Source organism: Schistocerca nitens, chromosome 1 (genome assembly GCF_023898315.1).
Source record: "Schistocerca nitens isolate TAMUIC-IGC-003100 chromosome 1, iqSchNite1.1, whole genome shotgun sequence".
NCBI classification, from domain to species: Eukaryota; Metazoa; Arthropoda; class Insecta; order Orthoptera; family Acrididae; genus Schistocerca; species Schistocerca nitens.
The window spans coordinates 171,861,403-171,880,460 of record NC_064614.1 but is presented as its reverse complement, the minus strand read 5'-3'; the positions used below and the strand labels follow the sequence as shown (position 1 = coordinate 171,880,460).

Genomic DNA, 19,058 nt, shown 5'->3' with positions numbered 1-19,058 from the left:
CAAAAGCCTTCCGGAAATCCAGGAATATGGAATCTGTGGTGTCACCGCCAGACACCACACTTGCTAGGTGGTAGCTTAAATCGGCCGCGGTCCATTAGTACATGTCGGACCCGCGTGTCGCCACTGTCAGGATCGCAGACCGAGCGCCACCACAAGGCAGGTCTCGAGAGACGTACTAGCACTCGCCCCAGTTGTACGACGACGTTGCTAGCAACTACACTGACGAAGCCTTTCTCTCATTTGCCGAGAGACAGTTAGAATAGCCTTCAGCTAAGTTAATGGCTATGACCTAGCAAGGCGCCATTAACCATTTGTAACGTTGCATGTACCTCAAGATAAGAGTCTCACTTGTATCATCCAGAATGCTGTATACCAAAGGACAATATAAAAGTTAAGTGTTCTAGTAGCTACGTTCTTTTCTTTATCACATTCATTACGAATCCTGTTCCAGACTTAACGCCAGACGGCGTGAGTTGACGCGTGCCCTTTCGGCTACTTCACTGTGGACTGGCTGCCTTAACAGTCCACTACAGAATCAATCTGAAATCCCTTGTCAATAGCACTCAGCACTTCATGTGAATAAAGAGCTAGTTGTGTTTCACAGGAACGATGTTTTCTAAGCCCATGTTGACTGTGTGTCAATAGACCGTTTCCTTCGAGGTAATTCATAATGTTCGAACACAATATATGTTCTAAAATCCTGCTGCATATCGACGTTAACGATATGGGCCTGTAATTTAGTGGATTAATCAATGAGGGTGGATATAACAAGGGCTCTGCTTAGAATGTCATTAAGCAAAAAGTGTGCAGGTGCTAACTGCAGTACAGCAAAAAGGAAAGCAATGTATTTTGCATTTAAACACTACTTAGGTGAAACAGCACGGTCTTCTACAGTGACAAAAATAAATTACCATACATGCTGCTGAATCAGATGGTAAAAAGTAATAAATTATTGCTTCTATTGCAGCAGTAATGTTGAAGTGATTTCACCATTACCAGCACTGGAACCCAAACCTTGTCTAAGTGATCCTGTCTGGCATAAAGTCAAAGAGCCTCAGCAATAATTACTGTGATGAACAAGCCACAAACAGTATGAAAAAGTCACAGGTAGCAATATAATTTAAACCCATAGTAACATGTCACATTAAATCACTGAAGTACTACATGAACAACTGATTAGCCTTACCTGATCTACAAGATAACGTATCTGATCTGGAGTACCCCCAGACGTAGCATTAGTGATGGCCCAAGCTGCTTCTTTTCGAGTTTTGAATTCGGCTTTTCCCAGGATATCAATGAGAACAGGAAATATGTTGGCATCAATGACAGCCTGTAAACATATGGAGAAAGTGTGATGCTGTTAGGACAGTGATCAGACAATGATAAATTCCCACAATTGATCAAAAACAATTACCGTATTTACTCGAATCTGAGCCGCACTTTTTTTTCCGGTTTTTGTAATCCAAAAAACCGCCTGCGGCTTAGAATCGAGTGCAAAGCAAGCGGAAGTTTTCAAAAATGTTGGTAGGTGACACCACAACGAACTTCTGCCGTTGAATATATGTAGCGCTACACAGGCATGGTTTGTAGGCACAAAGATAAATACTGGTGCCAAAACCTCTGCGTCAGTAAATAATTTTAAAAAAAAAAGGTGGAAGATTAACTTTTTTTCTCCACCCCGAGTTTGACCACTGCATTTTCATACATTATCCAACGAAGTAAATATAAACTCCGTATTGTTTATCTTCAAATGTAGCAGAATTTCACTGTACTACGAAAATCCGACTGGCAAGACTGTTTGGGACGTTTGTCAATATGGCCAACTCTACGTTCTGAAATTTTTCCTACCTTTGACAAGAGATGGTTGCTAATAAGAACTTTTATGAATTGTGAATCATATGCAGTATTCTTTTCACCATAAGAATAATACGAATATAAACATTTTGCCACGTTTTCTTTCGTGTTTGCTGCTATCTCATTTAAATCCTGCCTGCCTAATAAACTACGAAACTAGAGTGAGACAACAGCAAACGCGGAAGAATATATGCATCGTGTCATGTTTATATTCGTATTATTCTTATGCCTAATAGTGATACAGTCAGAAATGAAGCACGGCAACTGACTAGATTTTCAAATCTAAAATGACTTAATTTCTGTGCAGAATTTGATGTACTAAAGAAGCGGCCACAAAGATTTTCAAACGGAGAAAAATTTTCGCCTAACTCTCTTTCAGAACATGTTCTATCATAAGCAGTCTATTATTTGGTTCTTGTTGATCATTATCAAAGAAAGCAGCAATGTAAGTAACAACAAATAGCAGTCTCTTGCCATTGTTTCGCTAATGAGACGATTCCTCTCTCTCTTTTTTTTTTTATTGTTAGCGGCATTAGCGCGCACAAAAGCAAGCCATGCCGCGAGCGGCGACAGACCGTAAACACGCACTATCAGAATGCGACAAACAATGCATGACACAGTACAGTAATGCATTTTCAGCTTAAAGTGACGTAAACACCTATAACAAAGAAAACGGCACTTATCAGATCGAAGCAAAATAAGCAATAGATTCAAACCAGACGAAGCACGTGGAAAAGGAAGGGTACCCGTATAAATACGGACGGAGCGCCTGACGCATAGCAATGGCTACCTGGTAAAGCTTAACTGCTAAGCTTACAACTCGAACCAAACTACTGTAGCTGTATCGTCATTCATTCGACCTAAATTGTGTCTCATATTACAATGGACCAACTTTGATTCGATTTGGAGGTGCGGCCTAAAACTTTTCTCTCCCCTTGAATTTCGAGTCTCAAATTTCAGGTGCGGCTTAGATTTGGGAAATGTTTTTTCCTTTATTTCGAGTCTCATTTTTCAGGTGCGGCTTAGATTAGAGTGCGGCGTAGATTCGAGTAAATACAGTACATCAAAATTCCATGACCCATACCTTAAGCTATAGCAAGCAATAATACTGTGCAAGAATCAGTAAATCAAATACACCTATATGCTTATTTATTTCAAACAATGGAAAATCCAGCATGGAATGTAGCAATATTATGAAAAGGAAAGTTGTTACTCACCATATAGCAGAGATGAGTGGCAGATAGGCACAACAAAAAGACTGTCATAAAAAGCTTTTGGCCAGTAACGCCTTCGTTAAAAATAGACACAACACAACACAACACACACACGCAAATGCAACTCGCACACGCAACTGCAGTCTCAGGACACTGCAAGCAGCTAGACCAGCGCATGATGGGAGTGGCGATTAGGTGGGGGTAATGAGGAGGCTGGGGAGGGGAGGGTCAGTACGGTTTGGGTGGCGGACAGTGATGTGCTGCTGGGGAGCATGCAGGAATGATGTGGAGATGGGTAGGGCCGCTAAGTGCAGTCGGGAGGTTAGACGGAGGGCAGGGGAGTAGTGATGGTGGTGGTGGTGGGCGAGGGGGGGGGGGGGGGGGGGAGGTGCAGTGGAAATGGAGAGATGTAAAAAAACTGCATGCGGCAGTGGAATGTAGGCTGTGTAGTGCTGGAATGGGAACAGAGACAGGGCTGGATGGGAGAGGACAGGTGCTGCTGCTCGCAGTGTAGCCTCAGTTGCCTGAGACTGCAGTTGTGTGCGAGAGTTGCGTGTGTGTGTGTGTGTGTGTGTGTGTGTGTGTGTGTGAGTGTGTGTGTGTGTGTGTGTGTGTGTGTGTGTGTCTGTAGTCTACTTTTGACAAAGGCCTTACTGGCCAAAAGATTTAATTGTGACAGTCTTCGTGCTGTATTTATTTGTTTCATTTTTAATCCATTAGAAAAAAGTGTCAATGGTGCAAGGTCATATGAGATTATACAACATATGCAGAACTTAATTTAAAAAAAATAGATTAATACAAATCAAGATGGGTGAATTAGTTAAACAAGCCCCTACACTCATTATGCAAATGGTTTGTCATGTTTTTAAAGTGACGTAAGTATGTTACAATTAGCATAAGACAATGACATAGACTTAATGTATGTACATACGTGTACACGTGGCAATTTTGTAAATTAGAGCAACTACTATATACACAAATTAAGTTGACACTCTGCACAGTGGCTGATGGGAGCGATCATAAGTGATATATGCATTTAGGGTCCCTCCCATCAGCCACCATGCTGAGTGTCAATTTAGTTTGTGTGTATATTAACACATGGAAAGCTCCACCAAATATACTGAGATAGGGGACAAAGGGCACTGTGAAGCTAGCTAAGGAATAGCAGTTTAAACATGCCTATAAGTAGTATCCTCTGCTGTATTGAACAATTCACTTAGTTTTTGCCTCTGCCTACTGTCTTTAAGGTAATCATGTCACACAAGATGTGTTACTAAATACTGACAGATCTTCAAAAGATCAACAGATCATTTAAATGTGAATATCCACAGTCATCTCAGTGCTGAAGTTAGACTGGAAGATGAAGCCCTATTCCATAATCTTCAGGTCATCCACACCTCTATTTCTGATGGGAATATCTAAAGTAACTTATGAATAAGAACACGTTGGGCGCAACTACAAAATGGTAACAAACTTGAGGGTATCCAAAACACACAGCTCAATATGAGCTTTAGCTTTTCTCCAAATGTTGTGTGTCGAGAGTGGACATTATTTAAAGCAACTATTGAGTTACAAAGTAATATGTTGTTACACCTGAGTTACAAGATTAAATAATAAATTAAAGTGGACTGTAACATAAATATGCGTATGAAAAGCACATATTTTTATTCAACCACACACGTCAGCAATTTTCTTTTATGAAGAATTACTATTATCCCTAAAGTGTAATTGTTCAGCTCTGGTCAACATCGGAGCTGAACAATTACAACTGTAAGTAGGGTGCAGTGCAGAGCACGCTTTCTGAGGGAAGCAGAGAAGCAACTTGGATGAATGAAATTCTGCTTATGTCTCATAGCACTGGAGCTACACAGTCACTGCCCCCTGTACGAAAGTAGAAGTGGCACATGGAAGTACAGTTTCAATTACGATACTAACTTATTGCTGCAATTATGTATTAGTTCTCAAAAGCGGCTTTCAGCAAAACTTAATTATTTTTCTTGCTACACTCTACATTTTAACCAATCTTCACTGAGGGGAGAGAGAGCTCCTGCAATGGGAGTAGAACAGCTGTATCACAAATGATGAAATGAAAAGGCCCTACAGAACTACACAATGTTCACTACATATTTTAATGACTGCTTTAAGGCTAAAAACAATACCGTTAGTGTTAGATATGTAATACTGTTAGCAGCTGGACACTAAACATCGACAATCCAAAGTCTTCAGACTGTTACACAATCACAACTAGAGAGACCAGTACGAAGAAAATGTTCGACAAGTAGTATGTGCCTTGGATGATGGTGGAATGCCAAATGATTTATATTTTCAAAATGTTTTCCAATGATCACATATTGGATGCATATTTAGCAATTTTTAGCATAACTTACTGAAACTTTTTCCACTGTGGATATATTCCCTTAAGGAAATGGCAGCAAGAGACAGGAAAGGACACCACATTCACTCAGTGTGTACGCCTGGCGCCACATCAAACATGTTGAAGAGGCTATTCCAAGAGCCACTGAGGGAACAGGCTGCAACAAACTGCAGATTGTGGCGCACTTTGGAACAAACGATGCCTGTCAATTGGGCTCCAACATCATTCTTGGGCCATTCCGGTGAGAAAGTTGAGAAGACCGGCCTTGTGCATGGAGTTTCAACAAACCTAACAATTTGTAGCATTGTCCCCAGAACTGATTGTGGCCATTTGATTCTCAGTCAAGTAGGAGGACTGAGTTAGAGACTTTGAAGGTTGTGTGACAAGCTAGGCTGCGACTTCCTGGATTTGTGCCAAAGGGATGAGAACTGTAGGGTCCCCCTAAATAGATGCGCACAACACATCAGAGGCTGCTACTCAGGTAGATGACTGTGTGTGTGGTGCACACAAGGTTTTTTTTAGATTAGGCGACTCTCCATCCAATCCAGATAACAATAGCTGTAGGAAACAAAGAAGTATCTGTGCAAGATCAAAAGAAATGCCTGCAACAAGTGAGAGTATTAAAATCCTAATGGTAAACTGCCAAAGCATTTGCAACAAGAGTCTCAAAGTTTGCACTGCTCATGAAAAGCAGTTAAACTTACATAATACTAGATACAGAATGCTGTTTGAAACCTGAAATTGGTAGCTGTGAGATTTTGGAGGAAAATATAAGTGTATATTGAAAGGATAGACAAATGGGAAATGGAAGTGGTGTATTTGTCGCAGTAGACATGAAACTCAAATCCACCAAGATAGAAATTGAAGTTGCATTTGAGATTGTTTGGGCACAACTCTGTAACAGGAGTGGGCATAAAATTATAACTGGTCTTTCTCTTAGCCACAAAACTCATCTCCTGATGTAATTGAAAACTTAAGAGGAAACCTCAGTTTACTTAACTTGAAACTTTCAGCACAGGTCAGGAGCATGTATAGGAACTCTAGCTCAAGTTTAGAAGAATAGTTGACCTCACAATGGATAGATATATACCAAGTAGAACAGTTCATAATGGGAGGGATTCTCCTTGGCATACAGTCACAGTAAAGAAACTTCTAAAGAAACAGAGATTACTGTGAAATAGGTATAAAACAAAGCGTAGGGCTATACATAGATGCCTTTGGTTGTCAAGAGAGCAATGCACCTTCAATGACTACCACAGCAGAATACTGTCAAATGACATTTCACAAAACCCAAAGAAATTCTGATCGTATTTAAAATCTGCTGGAGGCACCAAAGTTAGTGTCCAGTATCTAGTGAATGAGACAAACTGGAATTGAGCATAGCAAATCAAAAGCTGAAATGCTTAACTCCATTTTCAAATGTTCCTTTACAAAGCAAAAGTCATGAAAACTGCCCCAATTTAATCCACATATCACTGAAAAGATGAACGAAATAAATATTAGTGTCAGCAGTGTTGAGAAATGGCTGAAATTGTTAAAACTGAACAAAGCACTAGGTCCCAATGAAATTCCTGTCAGAGTCTATGCCGAATTTCTGGCTGAGTAAGCCTCTTTTGTAACTATAATCCACTGTGGATCCTTTGAACAAAAACTGTGCCCAGTTCTTGGAAAAAGGCACAGGTCAAACCCGGCTACAAGAACAGTAGTAGAAGTTATCCACAAAACTAACATCCAATATTCTTGACATCGATTTGTTGGACAATCTTAGAACACATTATGAGCTCAAACACACTGAGGCATGTTGATCCAAATGACCACCTCAATGCCAACCAGCATGGATTTCGAAAACATCAATCATGTGAAACCCAACTCTCACTTTTCTCACATGACATGCTGAAAGCTTTGGATCAAGGCAACCGGGCAGATGCAGTGTTTCTTGGTTTCTGAAAAGCATTTGGCTAAGTACTGCACCTACGCTTATTGTTGAAAGTATGATCATACAGTCTATCAAGTGAAATTTGTGAGTGGACAGAGGACTTTTTGGTAGGCATGACACAGCATTTTATCTTGGATGGAGAACTGTCAGTTAAAAGTAATTTCAGGTTTGCCTCAGGGAAGTGTGTTGGGACACTTCCTGTTCATGTTGTATATTAACGACCTTGCAAACATTATTAACAGTAAAATAAGGCCTTTTAAAGATGATGCAGCTATCTACAATAAAGTACTATTTGAGAGAAGCTGTATAAATATTAAGTCAGATTTTGATACAATTGTGATGTGATACAGAGCTGGCAAATTGCTCCAAATGTTCAGAAAACTAAAACTGTGCACTTAAAAAAACAACACACAGTATACTATGATTATAATATCAATGAGTCACTGTTGGAATAGTCCAACTCATACAAATACCTGGGTAACACTTGTAGGGATATGAAATGGAATGATCACCCAGGTTCAGTTGTGGGTAAAGCTGGTGTAGACTTCAGTTTATGAGCAGAATACTGGTGAAGTGCAATCAGTCTACAAAAAGAGAGTGTTTACAAATCAGTCATGTGATCCATTCTAGAATACTGTTAACGTACGTGGGGCCCACACCGTATAGGACTAACAGGGAATATTGAATGTATACAGAGAAGGGCAGCACGAATGGTCACAGGTTTGTTTAATCTGTGGGAGAGTGTCACATTGGAGGAACTCAACTGACAAGATCTTGAAGACTGACATACTATCCCAAAAAAGTCTACTAACAAGGTTTTACAAACAAGCTTTAAATAATGAATCTACAAATAAACTACAACCCCTTATGTATTGCTCACACACTGATAGTGAGGATAAGATTAGAATAATTACTGCATGCACAGTGGCATTCAAACAACCATTCTTCGTATGCTCCATATGCGAATGGAACTGGAAGACGCCCTAATAACTGGTACAATGGGACGTACCCTCTGCCATGCACCTCACGGTGTTTTGTAGAGTACAGGTGCAGATGTAAATTGATATTAATGTCACTTGAGCACATGGAACAAAATATTAACACTCCAGCTTTCTGTAATCCTATAGTTCAAGGAAATTCTGCAACATATGCTTATTACTTATTAAAATCACCATTTAAACCAAATCATTCAGAATTTCGCAACACTTTCACATGTAGCACACAAAGCAACACTTCCACAACCCAAAGAGTACACTTGCTGTTTGACTTTAAAGGTACAAAATATTTTGTATTAGTCGTGTTCCGTAGTTTTAATAAACTGTAGAAATGACATCATGTAGCACCTTAAACTGATATTTTATTTAATCTTTGTTGCGCAACCAGTTTCAGTCAAAGTCCTTCATCCAGCACCTGTTGTACACATGATCATGGAGACATGAAACTTTCAGGTGAAAAGGTTGTATGAAAATTTTAGTAAAAATAAAGGTAGTACTTACATATATTTGTTAACAGCAAGAGTTACACATAAACACCAAAAATACTAAATTATTTGTAAATATTATATTTTGACTTTTTTATGTATTTATGTAATTCTTGATGTTGACTAAAATATTTAAGTATTGCTTGTATTTTTACTACAATTTCTAAACATCCTCATCACCTGAAATTTTCCTGTATCCATTAAGTGTGTACAACAGGTACTGCACAATGCTCTTTCACAGAAACCAGTCACACAATAAAGATTAAATTAAACAGTGGCTTAAGATGTTACATTATGTAATTTCTACATTTGAGGTAACACTTACAACTGTTAAAAAATACAACTGAAATCCCATTTGTCTACAGGATACAAAGATAACAAACATGGATATTCAAGAGCCATAGAATAAGGCTGCTTATTCACAGATTTTTAAATCTGTACATAATACGGAAAATTTGGGAAGTACATTGGGGCTGCCATTGACTCTAGAGCACTGAAGTTCATTATAATTTTAACATTGCCAACAGGTATTTTTACCAATAATGTAATAAACAAGATGCAATTCCAGCACAGATGCTCACACAATGTTCCCAACCTCAAACCATTCTATATGGCATTCCTCATTTTATTTTCTACAGCTTTACAAAATCACTTTGCATATCCCAGACAACTTAAGTAAGAAGTAATGTTTATCTTAATATGCTCACTGAAGCAACAGTGATTTCTTCACATAGATAACAGAAACTATCCTTAATAAAGTACTCCACATCTGCAAAATGGCAAAAAAAGTAGAATAGTTTCATAGATACTATTCACACAAAACTTACATTTACAGCCACTCTCTGTATCACACCTTTTTATTGTGACATAAAATGTCACTTCAGTAGCACACAGAGATGAAATACTTTAGGAAAATTTCAGAACACAGTGTAACGGTCATGTTAGTAGTATTTAGTCAATTATGAAAGGGGTTATTTTCCTTTGAATGTAAGCATCTAATTTACTAATTTATTCAGTGCGTCATGAAGTAACATGCACAAAATTGAAAAGAAAAAAATTGCCTTACAGACTTCACTTATATAAGCTGTATTTGACAAAAATTTGAATCAGTAACCTGTATTTGTTGCCGATTTCCTGCAGTTATGTTGGAAATGGTCCAGCATGCCTCTTTCCTGATAGATTCCTTTTGTGATGCAAGCAGATGCAGAAGGCAAGGGAGGGCCGAGCAGTTAAGGATCACCTGCGTCTGAACATCGTCTCCCGTGACAATGTTGCCCACGGCACGCAGTGCGGCAGACACAACATTGTGCTGATTGTGCCTGCAAGTTTTCCACAGAAGTAAGTGCATTACACATATAGTAACATATGTTCAACATCTCAATGGATAAACACAGTTTTACCTTTATATTAAAAATGAAACTAGTTTCAACTTGCTAGTCCAGAGCAATTTATTAACTATCATTTGTTTTTCTCTCAAAAGGAAAAGAGTAAATGCAAAATCTTACTGAAGAACCAACATAGGCGAACAATAATTTAATGCTTAACCATACAACAGATTTAATTTTCCTTTTTCTTGAAACATCCAGACAGACTACAGCTTTGTGCCATACAAAGACTTGAACATACAAAATTGCCTTTTGTGGTTGTTCTTAATGACTGAGCTACCCTTTCATGCTTCATGGTCCACATCAAAGTCTGAATCTACGAGTAATCCCCCTAACTTTGCAAGATCTGCTCCTTCTTTCCCATTTTCCTCAAATTTTGAAAATGAAACCATTTGCTTACAAAATCTCATAGATATATACACACCGCATGTTTCCAGTTTCAACTGTGACCACGTTATCCTACAGAGCAACAAGCTTTACCCACAGGTCAACCAGAATTTTAATGTAAAATTACGTAGATTCTCCTCATGCTGCACCCCTGAGTAAAGATCAAGAATGTTTTACTAATGTCAAGCTACGCAGTCTCTACGACTTGTCTCTTACCTGAACAAGCTGCTGCACCCTGAATCCCAATGTAAATGATTGCCACAGAATTTAAAACTTCCCTTTTCACTGTTGCATCACTTCTCCCACTTTTATAAACCTCTTCAAAAAATTTGTTTCGATAATAGCCAGAAAGTACATTAGAAAACTAGAGATAAGAAAATTTGTACACATCCCAGCTGTTCTAGAATACTGGTGCAATAGTATTCATCCCAATAAATCAGAAAAATTTTTTACAGTGAGTTCAAAAAGGATATCAGTCTGTTGTGATATACTAAATGAGGATGCTTCTATCTTTGGTGATGCAAAACATTGCAAATATCACATTACGTGCACTCCAGAAACAGCACGAAACCAAGTTTGCTCGTAATTATCTGAATTAGCTTCACTGTAGACTGATACATCTTTTTAGTATGTGCCAGAAGCAACAAGAAATCATTTGTACAAGAAAGATGAGGAAAGAGCTTGTAATAACTTCCAAGTACTTGCCCTACTTAATACAACTTACAAACAGTGTGCCAGAATTATCAACAGCAGATTCGAGTCAATAGCTGGATATTTGCTTGCAGAAGAACCAATTTTTTTTAGACAATGGTGACAACTACTGACAATATTTTTACTTTATAAGTCGTGGAAAGACTTCTGTTTAATCAAGAAACACACTTACTATTTGTTTTTGTATGTCCATCCTTCTGATTGAAGGCTTGAGAGACTTTGGCTGTTCACTTACGTAAAATGGAACACCTGCACCCGTTCACTTATGTAATAAAACAGAACACCTACAGCTGTCCTTTCTATGTTATTTATTATACGGCTATCAGTTTCAGTGATTCAATACACCATCTTCAGGCCTTAACTGATGCTGAGGGGTTAACTCAATCATATACATGATTCTATCAGTGGCCAACACCTACAAACTGGTTTCCATAGACTGTTACAATTATGATGTGTCTCCAACCATCAACTACCAACTGTTGGAATATTATGAAGTACTGTACAGAGCATATTCTTTATTTCTTTTATCACCAATTCAGAACATGCACAAGAACTCATTATGTGTGTTCAATACAGGTGTAAAAGTGATAGATCCAGGCCCAACAAACAATGGATGTAATTTATATCCACACCTATTAATCATCTTGGGGCAGTGTGGGAATCATTCTTTTTCCGGAATTTGCTCACTTAGCTCTTCAAACCATGGCAGCCCCTGAAGTGAAACATAATGTGGTTCAACTTGGTGAAGCTATTTAAATCAAATGCTGTCCTAAGCATGTCAACAAAGTGTTTTCTACTGGAAAGGGGATTCATTGAATCGGGTCTGACTGAAGTTACTAATTAAACTATACTCTTGGCTAAGAAATCTGTGCTGCATTCTAACTTCAGCAATACTCTTACGATACTAAGTTAGTGGCCATTCATTCTGGTTGACTACTGGTCGGCTGTCATATCAATGTAAAACACTGTGCAGTGGCTGCAGCAGAGGTGGTATATAACATGGCTGCTTTCACAGGTAGCCCAGCCTTTGATGGGGTAGGATAAGCCTGTGATGGGATTGGAGTAGGTGGTGCTGGTTGGGAGGCTAGGCATGCCAGGTTTTGTAACTGGGTGTTCCACAATGGTATGATCCCTGTGGCAGGGGATTCAGGGTGCGAGAGGCACAGGGATGGACTAAGATGGTGGGCAGCGGAACACCACTTTGGGAATGGGGTGGAAGTATCTTGGGTAGGATGTCCCTCATTTCAGGGCAAGGTGAAGGACACGGTTCAGTCGTTCCAGTCCCAAGTGGTATTGGTATTCTTGGGATGGATGTGAGGATCAGGTGTGTGTGGGGATATGGCACAGGAGATCTGTTTGTGCATTAGGTCTGGGAGGGGGGGGTATTGCCTGTCTACGAAGGCTGTTGTAAGGCCTTCAGTATACTGGGCGAGGGAGTTCTCATCACTGCAGATGCATTTGCCACAGGTGGCCAGGCTGTATGGGAGGAATATTTTGGTGTGGAAGGTTGTGGCAGCTGTCAAAGTGCAAGTCAGGGAGTTGCTTGTAATGAAAAGTTATAAAATGTAGGTTTTGGGTAAATTTCAGTATCTCAAATTATTTCTGGTGTAGACCTGAAACTCTTATAGCAATAAACTACTGTCAATCTGAAAGGCTACATAATGACTTTATTAATCCACAGTTTGTTGTGTCATTTATACAGTCTGGAAAGTTAAACACGCATGAGTAGGCCTGGAGCGTTCAAGGACTGTGATGAGAGCTGGTAACTTCTCGGCATGGGAACGCATTCTGTAGGGCACCAGGCTACTGTGATCAGCAAGAAGAATCTTACAGATTCCTAATCATCAATGCATGTCACTACGTCACAATATGTATTAAAAATTAAGTTCAATATGTATTAAAAATGAAGTTTTAAAGTAAACAGGGGGTACGGGAGAAAAACAATGCTTTATGCCACTAATCTTGCACTGATTTCTAAGAAGGTAAATGATATGCACACAGCTGCTCACAAATGGCATAAATTGTGTTACAAATATTACCTCAAAATTTCGGTGCAGACAACTAACAGCACGGCTTTTACAAGTAAATAACCAACTCAGACTAAAATTGTTATTAACAATAAAATAATAGAATAAGGCAAACTCTTCAAATTTCTTTGCTATTATATAACATACAAAACATGCAAAATAATGTAAATAAGTTTAGAAATATTTATAGATAGCAGATAGCTGAAAAATAAAACTCTTGAATACACAGATTAAAGTTTTACGAGATGGTTGCATTAGGAAAACTATTAAATGGAAAAGAATAGTGGGTAGTAAACAAGAAGTAGGAAATGCATATCCAGTGTTCAGAGATAAGGTTTCCAAGTATTGTCAAGAGATGTGAAAGGACAGATAGAATCAGAATGGTTGACGCAGGATAAAGAAAAGAAGGTTAACTGAACATTAAAAAGGAATGGATCCTGAAAGATTATCTACGAAAATAAGGAAAGACAAACCAAAAAGAAATCAAGATTCTGGAAGCTTGGAACTGTAATAGGCAATAAATGGCTTAACATGGAAAGTGAAGAAAAAGAAGAAGAATAATGTTGCTTAGCACCTCTAAATTGCACCTATTTAGATGAGAAATTACAGCAGTGATCAGACGTGCAGTACGAGTAATGCACAGGACAGGTGAAATCAGATTGCATGAGTGTATGCTGTTTTTACACGATCTGATAGAGGTCACTAGCTGACGGACACTGTTTGCGCTGAAGTCAAAATACTGTCAGTTTTATTTCAGGTTCTGTTTGTTTAATTTTCTAATTGTTTATTAATTACAACTATAATTGTGCTTAGTTGTGAGAGTGAATGAAGGTGTGAATGCGAAATACTACACAGTGAAGTAATTGCTCACATGAAGAATGTTCGAGAATGACGCGTGTTACTCATTTGTACCGGGGAATTTGTTATAAACTATTTAGTCAGTTTATAGTACTGGATAAATGAGATTATGATTTCAGAAAAGTAGTTTTATTAAAAGGGAATGAATTTTACATTTGTGGGTTTTCAAAATTTATTTATGTTAATTTACTGCTCTGGTTTTGTTTATATGCTGCTTTCTGATTGGCTGTGATGTTTCTCTGCCAATAAGAAATTAGCATATTTGTGCATTTTTTGGAGAACTAGAAACTTCTTTTGCGTAGAGAGATAAATAGAGTCGGGGCTTGGATCTCATAGGGATCAGACCAATTGATACATGCTCCACTGAAAATAATTGATTTAATGCACAGGCTGAAATTCTGAATTTTTGGTGATATTTAAAATACAGAAATTCCGAATGGAATGTTGCTTACTTGCACCAACGTGAACATTGTGTTATGAGAGATTGTTTATAACAACATTTGAGCGAGCTATTCTAACAGAAACAATTTGGGAAGTGTCATTGATAATTGCCATAAACTGGCTACAGTTATGAATTATGTTTGCATGTGGACTTGTGGAAAAGCAAGGTGGGATAATTTTACTTCCCCTTTTGTTTTGCATCTGTCTTCTTAAAATTCATTTTTTCACTTTTAACTCATAACCATTAATGTATGTGAATATAATCTGCCTTTCCATAAAAGTTTTAAAGAATACAACACCAGGTCTAATTTTGTGCTTAGTTTTGTGTGTGTAATTGATTTTCTAATTTATTTCAACTATTCCTAGTTGGTATCTATTGTTATAGGGTGAAATCAGTAATTCTTTTGTAACTTAAATTCTATTGTTGACTTATAAACAAATATAAATTCTGTAATAATTGTAAACACCTGGAAGACAAAATGCTAGTAATCTTAAAGTGTCTATTTAGCTCTATTCAAAAACATGTTAGCTAAGCCAGCCCTTCATTAATTCCAAAGTAATTAACAGCTTTGTTAAAAGTATTGTTTGCATGACTATATTTGTTAAGTTCACAATTTAAACAAATAATTCGGCCTAACTCTTGTAATAAACGAAACTGTTAAAAAGACAGAAATTTTTTTCGATGTAGTCAGTTAATTTAATGACTTAAGTTTTAATTGTAATTTCTGTAAATTTAACTTCGAACAACATGTAGTTTCGGCCCCTATTATTGTGAGGATATATAAGGGTCCGATTTTTGGTCACGAGACAAGTCAGTCCATGGCCGAGTTTCAGACAAGAAACCTGTGTTGGTTAGAACAACAACAATGCTTCAACTTACCTGTGAAATAAGTGTTACACAATTAGGCTGCATGTTGAAACAATGACAGTGTGTGTTCCATACGCGCCTGATTATTCCAAAAGAACTGTGAATTATATGGTTATGTTTTTACTACTCACAGATATTCAACAGTAAACTATTGTAGCAGTATGTGGATGTTCACCTGAAAACTATTAATGAGGCTTATCAAGAATTAAATAATAGTGCACTGGCCATATTAAATGTGTATATGGGGGGTTGTGAAGAGTGAAAGCAAACAATTGTGGAACACAAATGTGCACTTGTCACCTACATCATTTACAGCACACAGTACTGCACTTTCACCCCATATTTTTCAGCCAGTATGTTGACACAGAGGACAAAAAACGAAGAAATAAAGAAGGTGAACCATCACATGTGGTGCCCTGACATCAGGAATATTGTATGCAGCCGCAATAAACAAAGACTCACGAATTTTGAGCAGTGAACATAACAGCGGTTCACAGTGCAGTGGTGCAACAACCAATCAACACATGGGTTTCATTGTCACAGTATGACAGCTGCCAATCAGCGAGCGGGGTCTATGGAAGCAGTCGTTTAGTACAGGAGCAGCCGATCAGCACACAGGTGAACACAGCTGAGCAGAGATAAACAAGATGCCTTGCTGAGAGAATTACTATTTTCCGCAGCCGTGCATATCCAGATGACAACAGGAACAGCAGCAGCAGCAGAACAGCAGAAGAAGAGTGAATGAGAATAAGGTAATTTCATAGCAAAGGCTGTTTAATATTAAGTTTTACATAATGGGTGGCCTTAACGAACAAGACAGTGTGACTGAGGACAAAGCTGTAGAGGTTAAGTTATTAAATGAACAGAAGGACGTAAGTGCGACGGGTTCTGAAGATGAATGTAACCTTGAAGGATGGGGACGAAAGTGCTATTGTAAAGAGCAAAATGGACTAAAACAGTGCTAAAGTGGATGAGGTCATTAAAGTTAAAAAGTTAAGGAGGAGGAATCTAGTAGTGAAAGTAGGCAAGGGCAATAGTTCATGGCGGACGGAAATTTGGAAGCGACATTAAGGCAAATTTTTAGTAGTATGAGTAGGAAAGAAGACATTAGTAGTATGAAAAATGACATTATTAGTATGAAAAATGACATTAGTGTGAAAAAAATTAGTAGTATGGAAAAAAAGAGACATTAGTAATATGGGAAAAAAAAGACATTAGTAGTATGGGAAAAAAAAGACATTAGTACTATGGAAAAAAAAGACATTAGTACTATTGAAAAAAAAGAAAAAAAGACATTAGTAGCACGGAAAAAAAAAGACATTAGTAGTATGGAAAAAGACATTAGTAGTATGGAAAAAGACATTAGTAGTATGGAAAAAGACATTAGTAGTATGGAAAAAGACATTAGTAGTATGGAAAAAGACATTAGTAGTATGGAAAGAGACATTAGTAGTATGGAAAGAGACATTAGTAGTATGGAAAAAGACATTAGTAGTATGGAAAAAGACATTAGTAGTATGGATAAGAACATTGATAGCATTAGAACTGACATGGTTAACTTAAAGGATGAACCTGAAGAAAGAAATTACAAAGGAGATTAAGGTAGTCAGCTCTAATCTTTTAGAATTAAATAAGAAGGTTGAGGCGACAGCTGAAGATTGTGATGGAAAGATAAATACAGTAGTATATAACACTAATGAGAAATTAACATTGACGAGTAGTAAATGTGTAGAAGAGAGAAAGAAGCTTTGTGATGACTGTAGTAGGAGAGTATGTAAAATTGAAGTCAAAGCTGCCACGAAATTTTGTGCTGAAAACAAGAGTTAAACTTGAGAACCAAATGGATCAGATTAAAAATGATTTTGAAACTGAGGTAGAAACCAAGGGTACAGTAGTGGCAGAGGAAAAACTGGTAAAAGTAAATAAAAATGTAAATTCAAAAGTGACTGAAATAGAGAAAACAGTGGAAGAGGTACAAAATCTAAAGCACAGAGAAAGTGAAAGTGTGTCTGATTTTGAAAGCAGTTGTAATGATGATAGCAATGACGAATCCAGTAGTGATGAGAATGATGTACAGTATAGGCCCGATTTTGCGTGACCTCGATTTAGCGTAAACCCACATTTAACAGAAGCAATTTCAAGTCCCGAAAATTATTCCACAAGTGCAATGCAATTTTATATTTGATTTAATGTAATTCGCATTACGGCAAAACCCACATTTAGTGTCAGGAATATTAAATATTGAAAACAATACAATAGTGGCTTTTGCGGCCCGCATGCAAGCCACACTTTTTTTCCGGTTTTCGAAATCTATAAAACCACCTGCAGTTTTCATTTGGGTGCAATTGCGGCCTTTATTGCTGCTTTTTGCTGCTAGAAGCTGCCACAGAAGCTGTTGTGCTAGTTTTGAGTAATGAATGTTAAGGTATTTTTTATCATGGGCGAATTCAGCAATTTTTCAAATATTCATAGTAATTAAAAAAACACTTTACATATGTTGTTGTTGTGGTCTTCAGTCCTGAGACTGGTTTGATGCAGCTGTCCACGCTACTCTATCCTGTGCAAGCTTCTTCATCTCCCAGTACCTACTGCAACCTACATCCTTCTGAATCTGCTTAGTGTATTCATCTCTTGGTCTCCCTCTACGATTTTTACCCTCCACGCTGCCCTCCAATACTAAATTGGTGATCCCTTGATGCCTCAGAATATGTCCTACCAACCGATCCCTTCTTCTGGTCAAGTTGTGCCACAAACTCCTCTTCTCCCCAATCCTATTCAGTACCTCCTCATTAGCTATGTGATCTACCCATCTAATCTTCAACATTCTTCTGTAGCACCACATTTCGAAAGCTTCTATTCTCTTCTTGTCCAAACTATTTACCGTCCATGTTTCACTTCCATACATGGCTACACTCCATACAAATACTTTCAGATATGACTTCCTGACACTTAAATCTATACTAGATGTTAACAAATTTCTCTTCTTCAGAAATGCTTTCCTTGCCATTGCCAGTCTACATTTTATATCCTCTCTACTTCGACCATCATCAGTTATTTTGCTCCCCAAATAGCAAAACTCCTTTACTACTTTAAGTGTCTCATTTCCTAATCTATTACCCTCAGCATCACCCGATTTAATTTGACTACATTCCATTATCCTCGTTTTGCTTTTGTTGATGTTCATCTTATATCCTCCCTTCAAGACACCATCCATTCCGTTCAACTGCTCTTCCAAGTCCTTTGCTGTCCCTGACAGAATTACAGTGTCATCGGCGAACCTCAAAGTTTTTATTTCTTCTCCATGGATTTTAATACCTACTCCGAATTTTTCATTTGTTTCCTTTACTGCTTGCTCAATATACAGATTGAATAACATCGGGGAGAGGCTACAAGCCTGTCTTACTCCCTTCCCAACCACTGCTTCCCTTTCATGTCCCTTGACTCTTATAACTGCCATCTGGTTTCTGTACAAATTGTAAATATCCTTTCGCTCCCTGTATTTTACCCCTGCCACCTTTAGAAT

The 19,058-nt window shown here is 38.0% G+C and overlaps 1 protein-coding gene across 2 annotated transcripts in view; it reads right to left on the bottom strand.

The window, feature by feature from the left end:
- The window catches only part of LOC126244684 (importin subunit alpha-7), a 57,541-nt gene that overhangs the window by 9,886 nt on the left and 28,597 nt on the right, over positions 1-19,058 (bottom strand). For both annotated transcript variants that reach the window (XM_049948258.1, XM_049948259.1), the window contains exons 6-7: positions 9,973-10,177; positions 1,187-1,330 (exon numbers count right to left, since the gene is read on the bottom strand). In XM_049948258.1, coding sequence (XP_049804215.1) covers positions 1,187-1,330; positions 9,973-10,177 — 349 coding nt within the window. The remainder of the gene's footprint in view (positions 1-1,186; positions 1,331-9,972; positions 10,178-19,058) is intronic.